Raw genomic sequence first — 19,536 nt, forward strand, 5'->3', positions numbered from 1 at the left:
GTTTGTTGCAACTACTCAGCTCTTTTGTTGCAGCACAAAAGCAGTCGTAGACAACTCTTGATTGAATGCCTGTGACTGTGTTCCAATAAAACTTTACTTGCAAAAATAGGGAGTGGAGTAGATTTGGCCCAGTGGTTGCAGTTTGCCAGTCTCTTGCCTATAGGCATACACATCTGGTTCCTGGAAGGCTGTGAGCAGGACAGGGGTCGAGGGTCCCACAGCTCAGTATATAGACCTATGATTAATTCTCTTGTTTTCAGCTGGCCCTTTATGATGTATTGTGCCTGAGTTCTGAGCTGATGTAGTTCAGTTTCTCTGGAGAATAAACTTCTTCCCCCCAGTGGTAGGATGGTCTCCTGGTGGGACACGGTGGCTCCACAGACAGACTTCACCCATCCCAAGAGGGTTGTCCGCTGCCTCATCTTGCCTTCCATCACCCCTGGTGCCTTAAAGAGCCAAGGGCAGATTTTGTTGGGCAAACTGGCTCACTTTGTTGTAATACTTATATCTCTAACATCTAGGTTATAATGGTCTTCACTCTGCTCCCATCCATTTTTTTTATTGAATTTTGAAATATTTCAGGCATACAGAAAGGTATAAAAATACAAATGGTATAAAAAGGTAAGACTATTACTTTTGAACTTATCACCCAATTAAAAAATGAAAACGTTATAAATAGAGACAGAGGCCTGTGGTCATGCCCCTCCCACAATTCCTCAGACTTTCTCTTTGACAAATTTGTTGAAACCATTAATTCAGTAATTTGTTGACTTTGTGAGTTCATACCATTTTTATTCCTTCACTGATATGTTGCTTTTGGGGAGGGAGGAAAGATAAATACATGTCCACAATATTGTCTGGAGTGAATTTATTATAATTTATGTAACCATTTTCTCTATATTAGACACAAAGTTTTAATTCTGTAGTTATACATAGTACTATAGAACACCATTGTTTGCATTGGATTTTCCATCTTTTGGGTTATTTATTTAGAATTAACACCCATAAGTAGAATTATGGGGCCAAAACTTATGGATATTTTTATGGTTATTGATCCACTGACAGGGAAAAAAATACAACTTTCCCCTAAGCATTGCCAGCTTGCATGTCATGTTTCCTCTGCAATGGCAAATTCAGAGCCACAATTCCTACTACTGAATTGTCAAGGGCAAGCATGGTTAATTATCTTGCTGCTGAAAATGTGAAGAAATTAGCCAGCAGTGCCATCTCATTGTTCCCCGAGGTATGGTCCACAAACCAGCAGCACAGGTGTCACCTGGGAGCTTGTCAGAAACGCAGAATCGTAGGCCCTGTCCCAGATCTACTGAGTCAGAACCTGAATCCACATATTCTTGAGCTGAGTGGCATCTCTGTACTTCCCAGAATTCAACTCTGCAGCCCCTTCTGGTATTCTGTGAGCCAGCATATGCTTCTTTTAGCCGAACCAGGTTCAAGCTCAGGTTCTATTGCTTGGAACGATACTAATACAGTTGAAACAGGGATGAGGGTGATGGGAACGTGAAGGCAAGTTCATCGAGGCAGCCCTCCGTAGCATTGGCCAGAGAGGTTTCCTCCTCCCAGACCACACTTCCTTGCAGTGCACAGACAACAAGATCAATAGGCTACTTGGAACACACAAAGATGATGAAAAGGCCAGACAGGCAACAGGGAAGTAGCAATAGTTAATACAAAGCACTACTTGAGTCCAAAGTCAATATTTATAACTATAGAAAGACTTAAGATAGGACAGGAAAAGGACAAAAGAGAGGCATGGAAAGAGCTTTGTAGAACACCTGACACCCAATTATCTGTCCAGCATTGCTACTTGTACTATTGTGTGCCAACTGTTCTACAAAGCTCTTTCCACGAAAGTAGAATTGGGAGGTGCTATAGACTGAATTGTGTCCCCCCCATATATCACATGTTAAAGCCCTAACCCCCAATGTGACTGTTCTTGGAGACGGGGTCTTTAAGGAGGTAATTAAGGTTAGATGAGTCATAATGGTGGGAACCTAATCTGATAGGACAGTCCATATAAGAAGAGGAAGAGACGGCAGAGCTCTCTGTCCAATGAGAGCACAGAGCAAAGGCCATGGGAGGGAGAAGGCAGCTGTTGGCAAGTCAGGAAGAGAGTCCTCACCAGAAACCAGCCTTGCCAGCACCTTGATCATAGACTTCCAGCTCTGGAGCTGTGAGATAATAAACATCTGTTCGTTTAAGCCACCCAGTCCGTGGGAGTTTGTTATGGCAGCTCTAGCAGACTAATACAGGAGATGGGAAAAAATAAACACTGGAAATCCAGCGGAAGTCCATGAGGAACAATATTTCTCATCAAACAATTTTAACATCTTTATCCCCTTACCCCTATCTCCTTCTGATTAGTAGTATATAGTTTTGTTATTTTCAAATGATAAATTCTCACATCATTAGAAGATGCTGACAACAACTGTTAGCAAGTGTGCTACCATCACTTGGCGTTTTGAAATAGCTGTTGGGTGGATGTGTGGATCTGGCTGATTTATGCACATACTGCTGCCCATTTCCTTGTAGTAAGTGGTAAAAATTTGCCACATGGGGGTCAGGGGTACAGCCTGTGGTCAGTCAGTCATTCAGCTGACATTATTCAACACCTACTGGTGTCATGAAATAGTGAATAGCTCTCTGGATCACAGGAAAATGCTAGAACTGAGCTAAGAGAAGTCATGGCTTCTAACTACATTAACCAGCCATGGGTTATTCTATACACATGCATATTATAAGGGGGTTATTATATATACATTAGATATATAATGGGGGCTATTAATAGAGAAACTTTTTAGCTTAGACTGCTAATTAAGTTCTACCCTCGATAAACTTGGAGAGGAAGAAAATAAAGGGAATTTACACAACTTTTAGTCCAATCACTTGAAAAATTCTGAGAAAAAATTCTTAGATTTCATCCTCTCTCCTATAACAATAAACAAACAAAAAAGACTCACAATTTTGCTACAAATTGTATAGAATATGACAAAAAAGTATAACAGGTGAGTCAGAGGAAGAAGAGATGCTATCCACCATGAGTTGAGGGGTGCCTAGGAAGAAACCTGTGAGGTAATAGAAATTATAAATATTTGGTCTTTGACCCAGGTCCCTGACACAGGGTTTGTGAAACCCTTGGAATTTCCTGAGTGATAGGAGTGTATTTTGTTCAAATGAGGTGACCTTTGGTGGCTTCCTGGATGGGGGCAGGTCACTAGAAAGACCAAGCCATGATAAGAAGCTTGGAATTTTCAGCCCCACCCCCCATTCTAGCTATTTCTATAGCTAGAAATAGAGCTATAGGTTGACCATGCCTATGATCAGAAGCTTCTGCAAAATCCAAATAATATAGAGTTTGGAGAGCTTGGAGTTTGGTGAACACATCCATGTATGGGGAGGGTAATGCACCCCAACTTCATGGGGACAAAAGCTCCTGCGCTTGAGTCCTTCCCAGACCTTGCCCTAAGTATCTATATCCTTTATCATATCCTTTAATAAACTGGGAAACATAAGTGTTTCCCTGAGTTCTGTGAGCTCTTTTCACAAATAACCAAACCCAAAGGGGTCGGGGTGGGGATCATGTAAACCTCTGATTTGTAGCCAAACTGGAGAGAAGTTGTGGTCACCTGGGGACCTTCTACTGGCGATTGGTACCTGAAGGAGGGTGGGGACAGTGCTGTGGGACTGAGCCCTTAACCTGTGGGAGCTGACACGGCCTCTAGGAAGAGAGTGTCAGAACTGAGTTAACTTGTAGGACACCCAGCTGGTGTGAGAGAACTGCTTGGTGCGGGGAAAACTCACATATCTGTGTCAGAAATGTTGAGTGTGGTAGTAGTGTGAGAGTAGAGGAAAAAACACTGGAGGAGGAAGACTGGGTTTTTTCCCTACACAGAATCCCAAGAGTGAAGTAGACACATGGAATTTGATCTCCACAGCAGGTGAGGGAGGAGGCGGGGAGATACTCTTAGGCTCCAGAGAAAACAAGCAGTGAGGGATTAGTGAAGGGAAGACAAGGTATGGCATGCAAAGCATTGTGGGATAGGGACCATCATGTCTACTTTAAAAATACAACAAAAATGTGCTAAAACACTCATTAGGAAATCAGGGCCTCTACATGGGAAGAAACCTGGAAACTGCACGTGGAAAGGGGTGAACAGGAGCGTATATTTGCACGCCCTTTGGCATGTGCAGTTTCTAAGTAATGATTCAGAGGAAATCGGATAGGAAGAGGATCTGAGTACAAAGGGCACTGAATAGCAGAGCAGCACTGCACAGAGGGAAGAAGAAAGTTTAGTTCCCATTAACTCATTCGTTAATTTAATTTGTTTTTCATGTTGGAGGAGGTGGGAGGAGAGAGAATATTAAGAAAGAACTCCTTAATTGCAGGTCACCTACAGAAAATTTAATCAGTAGAGGAACTCGGGATGACTGAAGGGATGTGAAGGTGAATTTCGCCCTGCAGAAAGAAGAGTATATGCCAAGCCAGGTATCACAGCCTTTCTAGATCTTGGTCTGGATGCAGTCACCCTGACGATAACTACCTCCGATCTTTTCTTTTCTGTCACCTAACATGGGCCGGGAGAAAGGAGAAGCAAGGACCCCACGGTATCTGGAATCACATAAAAGCAAAGTTGCAATAACCTCTTTGGCTCCTGTTTTTTCCTCCCCTGAAACTATCATTAGACTTTAAGTTCATGGACTTCTATCACCGTAGCAGGTTTTTAATAGACCCTTAGGGTATGCAGTCCCTTGCTGTCTTATCTCATTTTATTAATTACATTTGATGATCACAGAGGGTCAGGAGGCCGAGGAGGAACCAGCACCCAATTTCAGGCAGCAGCAGCGATATCGAGATGACCAAGATGATGATAAGAAATCAATTCAGCAGTCAGCTATGATAGGGTATAGGGTAAGGATGAGCCAAGTACAGGAGCAGATACACAATGCCCCCACTGCATCTCTTTGTGTGGGGCAGTGTGGTACGATTCCTGCAGAGACTTGCTCAGTGCCACTATGAGTGGGGAGAAATCTCTGGGGACACCTAGCAAAACACAGAGCCTTTCCAGACCGTTTGGAACTAGAATATAAATTTTTGCATGCGCATATTTGGTGTGTCAAGTGCTATAAGACTTCGGTGAATAAAAAAGGGACCCCTTGAGGACTCTTGCAAAGAAGAGTAAGACCTCTTTTATTTGACAACTTTAACTATTGAAAGAATATAGGTGAGATAAGTGACCAAAAGGCTCTCTGAGCAGAGTCTACAATGAAAATAAACTCTATGCCTCAAGGCTCCTTGTCTGTTACTCGGAAGAGACACCTCTCAGAAAAGACACTTGCATTGGAACCCAGGCTAAGGGGCTTGGCTATCTGATGTCCTAGTATGATAGATCAACGTGAAAAATGAAGTCTATTTCCCCAGTCCTTGAATCTGGTCTGGGCTTGTGACTTGTTTTAGCCAATAAAATGCAGCAGAAGTGACTGAGTGCCATTTCTAAGCCATAAGAGGCTTGACATGCTTTTGCGCTCTCTCTTGGAATCCAGCCAGCCCTATGTAAACAAGGTCAGCCTGTGGGAGGATGAGAGACCATGTGAGGAGAGCCCAGTTGTCCCAGCTGAGGTCAATCCTAAACCAGCTGAAGCCAAACATGTGAGAAAGCCCAGCTCAGATCACCAAGCTGCCTACCCAACCCACAGCTGCACACAGACACCAGGGGGAGCCAAATGGAGCCAACTGGCACATAGACAGGGGAGTAGTAGTAAATGCCCATTGTTTCAAGCCACTACGTTGAGGTAGTTTGTTACTCAGCAACAGCTAACTGATACACCTAGTTTACTACAGATTGGAAATAGGGGCTGGAAAGATGGGGGGAGGAAGGGCTACTGGAGACAAGTATGTTGACAGGAACAAGAAAACAAACCAACAACTAAAAAGCAGAAACAGAGACTCAAAGAACATAATGGTCTGGGGCTGTTTAGGGACAGGGAGGCAGTTTGTGGCACTTTATGAGACCCTGACAACGGACAGAGTTTTAAAGTACAGTAGAAAAATACTGACCTAGAATTATTAAAAAAAATTAACTGAAGTATATATTCTTTCTTTAAGAATGCAAGCGTGTGAACCATATTTAAGACAGAGTCTCATTTAAAATAGTTAAAATAAAAAGCTTAAGGTGTTAAGCGTTATTTATCTGGATAATTCATTTGTGTGTTCAGGTACTGTACTTTCTGAAGCAAAATTGGGTAATACCTCAGACGCTTTTGTACTATTTCCAGATGTAAAAGGCAGCCTAGGAAATGTATGTTGGTTGCCATGATATTGGCATTTTGGGAACATTTAATCATTTAGTGGAAACAGTGGGACAGAACAGTTGAAACTGGGATGATCCAAGAAAAATCTATGCAGAAGAGCCAGCCTCCCTCTCTTAAAGCACCACGTCATTGGGGCCACAGAGGCAGTCAAGGGGGACACACATGTTGTGGACAGCAGGGCCAGCTTTAGGCAGCATGCAGGGCTCTTTGTTCAGGGGACTGAGAAGAAAGAGGGTGGGAAGAACTGCATTAGCACAAAGCTGTCACCTTCACTCCTTTGCCTGCCCTTTGTTTGTTCCTCAGAACACCATCCACCCTGTTCTTTCCATCTCATGCACTTGGATTTTGCTCCTTTCCAAAGCACCAGTAAGCACCACACTGGAATATAACAATTGTTCACATTCATTGCATGCGTAGTAAGTGCCAAAGACTGGACGAAGCTCATGCCTGGATTAACTCATGAACCCTGTAAGTTAAGCAATATTGCTCTCTCCCCTTTAAAGACGCAGAACAGAGGCACAGAGAGAGGAAGCAACCTTTCTAAGGTCACACAAAAAATGGCCGAGGCAGGAACCAAAGCCTGATGGCTGGCTCCACACCCACTCCCTAAATTGTTTCCTTATTCCCTTCGCAGCTGGACCTGGCTGCACCCTTTGATCCAACCCTGACTCTTGCCTTCTCAGAATCGGACCTTCACATCACCAGCCCTCCCACCACTCCCCGACATCAGTTCTCAGGGAACTAAGTGAAAAACGGGGGGACCTGTCCCCAGGGGATGAGGTCTTTTGCTGATGGCTTTTGACCACTGCTCACCTGGAGCAGGCCCAGGGAAACCAAATCCAGCATGGGGGTGTGCGTTCCCACCTGAAACAGCTCCGCTTTCACCTCCGGTGAGCAGAGCAGTGGCACCCAAGGCCAGCTGCCAGCGCCACCTCCCTGTCCCCCACCCCCACAGAGCCGCTGACAGACCAGGGCTCTAGGCTGCTTTATCTCCTGCTAACACCCGGCTCCTCTCCCTCCCCTTCTTTATCTGGGAGTTTCCTTGTGGCTCTAATGAAAAATCCTTGTGTCACATTGAAAAGTTGCCAGTTATTGCTGTTGGGAATAAAATCCAGTCTGTGCTGGGCGGAGACTCAGGAAAGCTGCAAACTGGGGCGTGAGGAGTGGCTGGTTAGAGAAGTGTCTTCAGTGTAGGCGGCCTCCCAAGCATAATGAGAGGGCACCAGGCGGTGCCCATCCCTGACAGCACGAAAACAAACACACAATTGGCCCTGCCAGGCTCCCTCCCCCACTTCCTGCCTCAGCACACCTGCCTCGTGTGGGCCTCCTGCCTGCTGACTGGTTCAGGCTCTTTCCTCACACCCAAAGGACAAGATGGAGCTGGGTGTCCCTTCTGATGTGAGCGCTCAGGTGGCTTCACCAAATCCTCAGAGACCTGGTCAGTCCACTTGCACATTATTCAAAATGCAGGTTCCTCAGATCTACCTGGAACCACTGAATCCGAATCCCCAGGACGAGCGTTTGGGGGTCTCCATTCTTCTCCCCCGCCCCCACCTGGGTCATCACGCTCAAAACCACTGGGCCCGAGCAACTAGCCCCAGGGAAAGGTGCTCCCACATACACTCTCCTGGGATTGCAGACTCTGAAGTGCCCTTCGAAGACCGGCATTGCTAGCACTGACCCTTACAGGCTACCCGGACAGCCATTCTTGTCCGTTTTTCACAGAGAAATAAGCTCGTAGTTCCTCACAGGCCATGACACCAATGATGTCGAGGTCATCCCAGCTATGTCACTCACAGGCTCTCTTTTGGGACAAACACAACCACAGTGAGATTTAAAAAGCAAAGATGTGGTACATATATACAATGGAATGTTACTCGGCCATAAGATGAAATACTGCCATTTGCGACAACTGACTGGGTGTAGGGAACACATAATGCTATATATAGATGATGTATTATAGAATCGTACACTTGAAACCTATGTAATTTTACTAGCCAATATGTTTAATAAAGATAAAAAACTTAAAACATAAAAACAAGCAATTTTAGAGCTTGGTACTCCAGAAGCCCCATGTTCTGACGTGCATGGTGGGGTGCAGTGGCTCCACAGCCTACAGAGTTAGATGAAACTGTGACTCCAGAACAATTGGTGTCTAGTGTAAGCTGAGCCATGGCGACCTTCTGAAGCATTTAGATCAGGGAAAAGAGGAGTACCAGTGATTCTCAATGGAGTTGATTTGTACCATTTGCTCTGGGGACATTTGGCAATGTCACATTGTCACGACGGTGAGGGGGCCTTTCGGCATCTAATAGGTAGAGAGAAGTCAGGAATGCTGCCAAATATCCAATAATGCACAGGACAGCCTCTTGCAACAAAGAAATATTCCATCTAGAATATCAGTAGTTACACTACTGAGAGACCCTGGAATAGATACGAGATGCCATCCAAGACATGAACCCACATTCAGGGGTGTCCTTGGCCACCTGGAGGCAGAGCCTTAATTCAGGGTTGGGCTTTGGGAGTAAGGTTTTCTTAGCCTCAATTTGTTATTTATCTAGAAAGAGGGGGCCAGCAGAGAAAGGATTCCAGGTTGAACACACAGCCAGCCCTCTGTGTGAGCTGGTCTTAGAGATCCACTTTACTCTGATATCCAATAAATACTAAGACCCAACTGAACCTTCAGATATTGGTCACAGCTTTAGCAGTAGTATATGGATGAATAAACGTTCAGTTTGGGGCTGCCTGATCAGATTTATTCCATACAGATTCCCCAGGTGGCCTCCCCTCTTCACTCAGAGTTCAAAAACAGACCATTTAGTTGACAAAATTGAGTCTCCCACGAGTTAACAGAGTGGAACCAGCCACCGCTGCAGATTGGAGCACAAATACTCCTGCGGAAGCCAGGCTGGAGGTGCCAAATATTTTCTTTACAGTTGATTCGATGCAGTTCAATGGTTGACGGTGTGTGGAGGCGGAACGCCTCCTGATGATCCAGTCCCCTCCTGTTTGCACAGCTAGCACCTCAAAGGGCATGCAATTTCCTTCTCCCTATAAAGTGAATCTGGGTATTTTATAGCTGAGCGGGGAGCAATTTCATTTGAATTAATCAAGAGGCTGAAGGCAAAAGTGCATTATGTAGGTTTAAGGACATTCGACCTTATTTGTCAAGGTCCCATGATCATCCCTGGAAAAGCGTTAGCAACAGAACATTTCTTGACATCACTCAGTAGAGGTCTGCTATCTTAGTTGTACTCACATGGGCTCTGGTGTTTTTCACTCATCACTTTAAGGAATGCCTACGGTCTGCCTCTTGGCATGGTACACACTTATTAGCCACAACCCCATAACATTTCTCCTTTGTTAAATTAGAAGATAGTAGTAAGGGATTTTACTAAGGGGAAACATACCTTTCAGCCACTTTCGACATTTTTAAACAATGTCTGTCAATCTGTGCATTTAAAAATGTTATCTGAGGAGAGACAGAACAGAGGTGTTAAAACCAAACTAGAATTTTGTTTTTCCTTTCACCCCAAGAATCCAAATCCTATATTTCCACCATGATCCAGTCACGTCCTCTGGACAGACTTCAACCTTCCAGCTTTGCATTCCAGCAACCATTTCACCCTTTTGAAAATTCCTACCATCACTAAGTTTTACATTCTACAATTTAGCCTATGCCACATATCCTCCTGTACTGCATTATAGCTTAAGTCTTGATTCCCCAGGGTGTTTGCCAACTTAAAGGCAGTATATAGTCTACGAAGCTTAACAACAGGTAATACCCACACCGTAAATATCTGGTTTGACTAATCTGCAGTGATCTTCCTCTGTACACCTTTCACACTTTCCTCACACCCATATGCTTGGCGTACTTGACTAGAATCATCAAAGAGCTATTTTACATACATCTGTTTCCTCTTCTCTACCCAATAACAAACTTGTCAAGGGCAGGCACATAACAATTTACTCCTTTGGGTTCCACCCCACAGAAGCCAATAAAGGGCAACGTAAGGAGTGTTATTCCATTGCCAGTGAACCCCAGAAAGGAGTAATGTAATTAGCCATTGTCTGCTGAGCTCTGTTGACCAGTTAACGCCTCATCATGAAGACAACATTGAGCCAAATAATGCTGAAATGGCTTTGGGGGTGGGGCTTGCTTTATTCGTAAAATTTCCTTTTGTATCAATGAAGTCAGTGGTCCTGAGCTGGCGTACTCTGGAAGGACATTACAATTTTCAGGCCCCTGTAACACGAATCCCTCCCTGCTACAGCTGCTGTGGGAGACCTGGCTACAGTAGTCGCCCCATGGCGTTGGGATAACTCCTCTACGTCCTTCTCTTATAACTGCTGGAGGAACTCAGTAGAGAATTTTCCCTCTCCAGCTTCCACGGGTTGCTCACACACAGCTCTCAAAGGTTCAAGTCACCCACAGCTGGGTTCCACTATGGTTTCCAGGAGCTCAAAGCTCACTCAGCTTTCAGAGGTAAACATTCAAAGGGTTTTCAAACTGGCCACGGCTCCTTCTGGGAGCACAGGAGTCAATTCATTCACCTGTTTCCGGATGTCCTCTTTTGTAGTTTTTCTGACAGGCTGACTGGGTATGTGCACAGGACTTTGCGACTGGGACTCTTCCGTCACGCCATACACTGACTAGAAGAGAAGCCAGAAGACGGAATCACGCACCCTCAGAGTTAAAGGGGCCTTAGTGGTCAGTTAGTTCAACTACTTATCTGATGCTCCCAACCCTCTCAATGACATCCCAACAAAAAACGATTGGTCTCTACTTGAATTTCTCCAATGATGTGAACTCCATCTCTGGAGGCAGCCTGTCCCATCTGTGGGTTACCACTGTTAGGAAATCCTTCCTTTTACTGAGCTGAAATGGACTTCTTGTATATCAGTGATTCTCCAAACATTGTCCATAGGCCATCTGTAAAGAATCATCTGGGGGTGCTTGGTAATGATGCACATTGCTGAACCCCACCTGGGACCTACCAAATCAGAATCTCTGTGGGTGGGGCTTGGGAATCGGCCCTTTTACCAAATGCTCCAGGTGATTCTGAACCACAAAATAAGTTCAAGAACAATTGCTGAAGATTATGCACACAGATCCTCTCTAGCCAGCAGATGGCATGACCATCTGGTAAAAACTCGAGATAGTAGGGTTTCAGATTTACTTGCTTTTAAGCTAAATAGTTTTCTGGCCTCAGTTTCTCCACATGCTCACAGTTGTGGCTACTTTTTAAGCTGTTCCCTGTGTTAGAGACAGATTAAAGACAGTCTTTGCTTTGGGAAAGAAACAAAACCCCCAAAGATATACAATATATAGCTAAAATCTATAAATTAAGAAGGGCTCAGATAGGGTGGATGTGGGCTCCATGAAATTCTGGAATAAAATTCTAATATAATTAGGGGGCCCTTAAGGATTAAATGAGGATATTTTAAGATTAACATTATAAAATACAGTACAACGGTCAGCATTATCTCAGTGAAGAATAAAATATGTAAAAATATGTAAGTAGATTCACGAAGTTGATATATATGTCATGTCATATATATGAGAAAATGAGAGGATTGGTCATCTGGGCACACATTTCTAACCTTGTGAAGTTAACAGTATGGAGGACAGACAGGTTCTCCCACAACGTGGTCTTTGGTGCTGTTAAGAGGGTGGGATGGACTGACTGGGGGCAGACTGAGCGTGGCACCCTGGGATATGCCACCGTCATTGCTCCTTTAGGACAGCGAAACACAAGTCATCATTGGCTCAGTCACAGTTCGTCAAGATGGTGATTTGAGTTTGGATGACCTAGCTAACTAAAAGACTTTCAAAGTACCACACTCACCTTCGCTTATGAGTTTTGCTACTTTTTGTTCCTTCAGTTTCCTTTCCTCCCTGCCTCTTCCCCAGACCCACTGCTGCTTACCCTCCAGACCTCAGTACACTTGAGTCCTTGGAAAGCCCTTGGAAAGCCCCAGTTGGCGCCCCCTCCTGGGGCTCTTGAACCATCCTGTACTTCCCTAATGCAGCCCTCCTGGCACTGCTGCCTGTTGGCTTGTTTCATCAGTGCCAGGCTGTGGGCTTAGTGAGGACTGTATTTCAGCAAAAAGAAGAGTGCCAAGCACACATCAGCCACTCCACAAATATTTGTAGAATAAAAGAATGAAATGGTTTCAAAGGATGAAATGGGGTAGAATTAACAAATGGCAAATCATTGTTTGAACAGTACCAGAAATGAAAGGGCCATTCACATCAAGAATTTTTAATTCAGTTAAATGAGCGAACCTTTTTAACCTTTTGCGGGTTCTTCAGACGTCGACATTTTCTGATATCCATTTCTGTGGTATTCACACAGCCTGGCTGAGAAAAAGAAAATCATCACATAAATTACTAAGTGAAAACCACCCTTCCAATTTAGCCGAAGTGACACCAATCAGAACCAATCTTTACCTTTCCCATTACAGATAATGTGTGATTATCTCCATTTTGCTATTTACAATTTTTTTTACAAAGATGTTTCATCTTCAATACGTGTTCCTGTATAGAGTCCTCATGACATACAAAAGCTTACCTCATACTATCTAAGGATGATGTGTAGAGCGTATAGTGTACACTTTATAAGCACAAACTTATCATTCGAAGTTGCAAGGTCGCATCAGTCACAGTCTTTGTTATTTCACATTTTTAACCATCTTAAAAACACTCCAAAAGCAGGATGCGGGATTATTTCTTTGGTTCTGCTTTTAATCAGTTTTTAGGAAGGCTGAAATAGTTTATTCATTTTAGTTCCATTTCATGAGGGAAATGCAAGATATCTTTTAATAATATGAAATTAGAAATAGAGTCCAACCTCATTATTCGCAGATTTCGTATTTCTGCATTTGCCTACTTGCAAAAATTTATTTATAAGCAAATCAATACTGTGGTGCATTCATGGTCATTCGTGGACATGCCCAGAGCTACAAAAATTTTGAGTTGCCTGATGTGCATGTTTCCAGCTGAGGTCAAATAAGGTGATGACGCTCTGCCTTCTTGTTTCAACTTTCATACTGTAAGTTGAAACTTACTTTCATACTTTTCAAGGTTTATTTAGTGCCATGTTTTGTACATTTCTGGGCTTTTTGTTGGTGATTTTGCTGTTTAAAATGGTCCCCAAGCACAGTGCTGAAGTGCTGTCTAGTGTTCCTAAGTGCAAGGAGGCAGTGAGGTGCCTTACGGAGAAAACACATGTGTTAGATAAGCTTCATTCCAGTACGAACTCTAGTGCCACTGGCTGTGAGTTCAATGGTAATGAATCAACAATATATATTAAGGTGTCTTTAAACAGAAACACACATTAAACAAGGTTAGGTATTGATCAACTGATGGAACGGTTCAATGCAGTAGTTCTGCATTTGCTGGTTCAGTGTTTGCAGTGACTTTATGGAACATGAATAACCAGAATCAGCTGTGTTTGAAAGAGAATGTTCTAAGATTTAGAGATGAATGACAGTAGATGTGAGAAATGCCAATTTGGGGACTATAAACTTCTGGGGCCCAAAGGTCCTCAGGTGGAATTCCCACAGCTCTCCCATTTCCAATTCCATGTTTTCATGGATGGATAATTTATAAAAGGTAGAACTGACGTACATTCCAGAAAATCTACTGAGATTATATGAATGAATGGCAAAACCATTCCACAAAGCTTAGCAATTTTCTTAAGAATGAGACATCTGGTGGCTACAGCTAGTCATTTCTTCCAAGCAAAGGAAGTGGGAAAAAAACAACACACACACAAAAGGACTAGAGAACCAAGCAGAGCTTTCTCACCACTGGCCTGTGGACATCCCAAAAGGCCCGTTCTTGACTATCCAAAATTTTTCTTTCTGTCTTGTCCTTTTTCCGATCAATCCTGAAAGAGTAAAGGAAGGAAATCAGAGGCTTTCGTATTGTTTTTCCTCCTGACCCTTGCCCCAGCTTTCTGCTCCTGTTTCTAGGAGCTTAGCGCACACAGCGATTGGCACGTGTGTGGTCCCTGCTCTGTGCGGCGCTGTAAAATACGCGTGGACAGTCCCCTCATGGAAACCTCAAGAAGGCCACATGTGGTGAAAAAAATTATATTAGGCTAGATTGCAAGGCCTGCAGACAGCACAAGTACACAACTGTCCATTCACAGTAAGTGTTGGATTATTAAGAACTGAATCATCCGCTGACATGTCCCCATCAAAGTGGATACTGTACTCAAGTTATAGAAAGGAATATAACCATAGGCTTGCAGTGTTTCATCCCCAAATTTGAAAGTTTGTTCAGATTCAGAGTCAGTAGAAACGTCTTTAAAATGCTGCAGTTATGTGTTTTAAGAGTCACTTAAACCACCTGGCTTTCTAAATGCAGAGTAATAGTCCTAGCATGTAACAAGATTCAGAAGGCATGTATCAATGGCTTCGGCTAGGGGAGGCACGAATTGCAAAAGGGAAAATTACAGATGACAAAGACAGATTCTTTATGTTCTGATAAGGAGCATAGATAAGAGGCTTTGAAGTAAAAAAGCCTGTATTACTTCATATTATCTCTCTAAGTAAAAAGTCACTCAGATTAATTGCCGTGGAACTTCTGGTTCTTGGCTCTCCTGAGAGCACTTTAGTTTACTGGACTGAAATAAACCCATAATCACCCTGTGATTTTTGTGATAATTACCGTGTACTTAAATGGCCCACAATTATAATGCAATCACAGAGTTAATAAAACAATTTAATCAAGAAATACCACATATGTACAAAGTAACAATCTCCCCTCCTTTTATAACATGTGATGCTCTGTGATTCTAAAAGTACACACTAGCACTCCTTTTTGCTTCCAGTGGCTTCTGAGTACCCAGGCTCAATTTTGCCTCCTTCTCACCCACTCACTCACCCTCTGGCTTTCTCCTCCCTTAGGAGCCTGGGCTCTTCCTGCTGCAGCTCAGCACCCAGTGCCTGGGGCCCACCCCTCTCAGGGGCTGGTGGGAACATGGGGTGGACAGCAGGTGGTTGGAATCAGGGGAGGGGGAGAGGCAGAGACTGCAGAGGGAGGGTGAGAGCCATGGATCCTGACGGCCACTGGACCCAATGGCCTCAGGTCATTTTCAACTATGACCACACCTGTGACCAATGCTCACCCATATAGCCTGAGACTCGGCCCTAGGCAACGGGCTGCAACACTGCCCAGATATGCAAAGGAGGTCCCCTGAAGACCCACAGGGGGTCGGCTCGGGTGCAAGTGGTGCCCAGAGAACAGGTACTCACCTTCTCTCAGCTCAGCATCCCTTTCCCTCCCCTTCTCTGTCCCATTTTTTTTTTTTTAAACACTCCTGGCTAAACCAGAGACCACTGCTGGAAAGGGCAAGAAGGAACCCAACCTGAGCAAGTCCATTTCCCAGAATGAAAAGGATCTGGTAGACACCTGATCTAAATGTCTGTGCTCTGCATGCAGTAAGCTACCGGGTCAACTGGTCAACTCTGCCCTGGTGGGCGGGGCCTGCAGATATCCAGCTCTGCCCAGGATGGGGAACTTGCATTTCAGGGTAAACATCTGCGGTCAGGGATCCAGTCATGTGCTATAATCTAGCTTTTATCAAGAATAATTTGACATTTTGGACTCCAAATGTTTGACTTCCGTGCCTTTATTTTTGATTGGTTCTGAACCCCTCTGAGGTAGGGGTGTGGTACGGGTGATTTGTTGGCTTCCCTAAAATGCTACCATGTTTTCCTATGAAGGCAAAATCTCCAGACCTACACGTAAAGTCGGTCTGATGTTTTTCACCCTCTTAGCACAGAAGAAGAATTGGAAATCTCTTTGGAAAATAGGTGTATATCTTCTTATAACCGGAGTTCTTCATTTGGGAGGAACCCCACTGCCTGCTGTAATACACACTTTTGAAATTATTTGAGTAACATGGGTTACAAAGATGAAATATCTATCCTGATCGTACTTTCTACTCAGCTGCTCTTATGAGAGATGATGGTGACTAACCACAGCTGGTCGGCTGTAGAAGGAAACCCCACTTTGGCAATCACACACCCACACCACCTCCAAATTCCAGAGATTTTTTCTCTTCGCAAAGGTCTCTATTAAGTTCACCTACTTTACTTGTGCTTCTGCTTGCAGAAAGATGAATTCCCACTTCCTTGCAAAGGCCCTCTGGAGTCTTGCTAAGTTTTCCTAATGAGAAATGAAAATGAACGAGAAGGCATTCATCACTGTAAGTTTGCACATCGACACCTATGCTTGTTGTATAGGCAGCCCTCTCTTTTTGTTACTCCCAACAAAATAGCAGGATCCCACTTAAAATCAACTGGACATGAACCCAGTTTGACTTTGCACCAGACCCTGCTGTACAGAGCAGAACTATTAATATCCATTTACATGCCCTTTAAATCTGAAGTCTCTGTGTTTCACCTGATTTCTCTCTCCTTGTGTGTTCTACAAGAACACAGCACTTGTCACAGAGGTGACTGAAGACTGGGAAAATGGTTTGTGGCTATGATTGCAGGATGTGGGGAAGGGACAAGGGGGTCTCTGCAGCCTACTGGATGTCTTCAAGAGAAAAACTAAGAATGGATTTCTGAAGACTTGTCTTCCAGTGGGGATCTGGCACAGGGGCAGGAAAGAAGGACCTAGAGGACCTGGCACTAATGTCTTTGAAAGTCCAGATTTGATAGTGGGAAAAGAGGGAGTGTCTATGTTTGTGATGTTCATGAAACGAAAACCCCAAAACAGAAAGAAGGAAAAGGCATCCTTTAGAGGAACTGGGGAGAAGGCTTCTAAGTCTGTAGACTTACCTAGGGACACAATAGGACAGTGAGGAGGGGGCATTTGACAGGTCCCCTAATGATCCGCCTAATTCTGATGGAATGCAAGGCTGGAGCCCACATTATGCTACGTATTTTCATAGAGCTCATGCCAACACTAATTGATGACCCTCATTAGTGGATTATTAATATAAAAGGAGCTCCCGTTGAAAATCAACACACACACACAATACACAGTTATTATCAAGGCTTGGTGTACAGGTACCTCAAAAAAACTGTCCCTTTGATTCTTCCACTGTTTATAGGAAGCAAAGCTGGTAATGCCTGAATGTCAGTCATTTGGGGAGTAGTTATACAAATTGTGATGGTCATACTACATAATACGAGGCAGACATTAAACACGATAATGTAGACTATTATTGCTGACATGAAAATATTCCCAACATACTTACAGTGTAAGATTGGGGAAAGAAGCAGCGTACACACTAATGTTTATGGTGTGGTTTGAGGGTTTTTTTGGTAAAGAAAAAAATGTATGTACCAAGAAAAGTGTAGGGGAGAAGGATTGCAGGTTATTTTCTCTTTCTTTGCTGTTTGGATTTTTGTTTTTACAAAGAGAATATCGATTCAGAAAAAAATCTAATAAAATTACTATATTTGAAAACAAAACACTTTTTTCGTTTCTAACCTCTTCTAGGCAGAACTTCAATCTGAAAGAACAGTTTAATGCCATATTCTGTACAAATACCAAAGCAGAACATAATATGGCAAGAGAAGAGAAAACTGAATAAAATATATCAGAAGCTGATGCTTCTGTTTAGGACCTTTTCTGAAACATGGAAAATACAGGGAAGAGAGAAGGAGGATGGAGGGGCCACGTGCTTCTGCATTCTGGGTCTTTCCTATGCATTGTGTTAGGGAAGAGATGCAGTCATGTGGAATTAAAGTGCTTTGCATTGAGTGCACTAAGGGTAAGACAGCAGTCTTCTGAAGGGGTGACTGTGGACGCAGGAAGGGGGCACGGACTGGATGCCCAGGATGCTCAGATCCATAGAACAGCCATGCCAGGGTTTGCTTGAGAAGATCATGTTTCAATACACTCGTATTTGTTAATGGCTCCCACGGATAAGCAAACTTTAGCCAGGACCCGAGGCTCTAGGTAAACTGCTCTGTATCCTTCTCCACTGCTTCCCCCCATGCACAGGTCCTGTGATGCCAATGCGGTCAGAGGGTGGTGGGCACGGGTCCTGCTCTCCGATGGCATGCACAGTCCCCTTGGGCGGTGGAGAGGGGAGCGATGGGCGATGGCTTAATAGGTTGGTCAACTTGGACACAGGTACCCAAGAGGGACAAGGTCTGGTGGCCTGGGACCTCATGCTTGTTTTAGAAGACGGAGGCAGCAAAAGCAGGAGGGGCATTTGGAAGGTGGGTGGATGTGAAGGCGATGTCAGTGGGGGATTATCCAGAGAAGGAAACTTCACGGTCCCTTGGGAATGTTGCCCCTCCTCCTAGCTGCTGGCCTTTCCGTCAGTTCATGGTCCGCAGCGCCTCCTCTGAAGGGTTTGTGAAAATTTGGCCCATTTCCCCAATTCTCTGTGACCCAGAAAGGTTAGTGTGAAGGAAGGATTCTGCCACCAAAAATTAGAAATATTTAAAAAAATGATCTGTAAGTCTTCCAGTTCTCTGTGCCTTGACTCTGTTAAATGGGAATAAATATGAGTGTGGTGGTGGGGCCTCCAAATCTTGAACAAAATCAGAAGGTGGAGGAGGAGGCCAGCTGGGAAAGTATATACCTCATATAATATACTACTACTTCATCTTGTGGGTTGAATTTGGTCTTCAGTTTCTGTATCTACTGCCAAGCACAGGTGGGTTGGGTATAAAGATGAAATTTAAAAAATTATCATATACTAAATCTTAAAAAATTACCCCATAATGAATTTAAAAAATGACCATATATTAAATTTGCCTTTTCCCCTTTTGGTGTACAGTTCTATGAATTTTAACACATGTATAGGTTCAAGTAACCATCACACCAATCAGGACATAGAATAGTTCCATCACCACCCAAAACTCCCTTATGCTGTCTTTTGACAGCCACATCCTATCTCCATTCACAACTCCTGGCATCCATTGATTTGTTTTCCGACATGATAGTTTTGTATTTATAAGAATGTCACATAAATGGAATCAAACAGTTTGTAATCAGGTGAGACTGGCTTCTTTCATTCACCATGTCTTTGCTGCTCATCCAAGTGGTCACATGTATTAATAGTTTTCACGGCAGAGTCGTGTTGCATTGTAAGGATGTACCAGGGTTTCTTTAACCATTCACCTGTTAAAGTGCATTTGGGTTGTTTTCAGCTTTTGGTTATTACAAATAAAACTGCTATGCACACTCGGGTACAGGTGTTTGTGTGGACATAAGTTCTGACT

The 19,536-nt window shown here is 43.8% G+C and overlaps 1 protein-coding gene across 9 annotated transcripts in view; it reads right to left on the minus strand.

Moving 5' to 3' along the window:
* Positions 1-19,536, minus strand: part of RGS6 (regulator of G protein signaling 6) — a 475,600-nt gene that overhangs the window by 63,364 nt on the left and 392,700 nt on the right. For all 9 annotated transcript variants that reach the window (XM_033108137.1, XM_033108138.1, XM_033108145.1 and 6 more), the window contains 5 exons: positions 16,434-16,510; positions 14,141-14,222; positions 12,617-12,691; positions 10,882-10,980; positions 9,738-9,799 (listed from right to left, as the gene is read on the minus strand). In XM_033108137.1, coding sequence (XP_032964028.1) covers positions 9,738-9,799; positions 10,882-10,980; positions 12,617-12,691; positions 14,141-14,222; positions 16,434-16,510 — 395 coding nt within the window. The remainder of the gene's footprint in view (positions 1-9,737; positions 9,800-10,881; positions 10,981-12,616; positions 12,692-14,140; positions 14,223-16,433; positions 16,511-19,536) is intronic.

This window comes from Rhinolophus ferrumequinum, chromosome 6, assembly GCF_004115265.2.
Source record: "Rhinolophus ferrumequinum isolate MPI-CBG mRhiFer1 chromosome 6, mRhiFer1_v1.p, whole genome shotgun sequence".
Lineage (NCBI taxonomy): Eukaryota > Metazoa > Chordata > Mammalia > Chiroptera > Rhinolophidae > Rhinolophus > Rhinolophus ferrumequinum.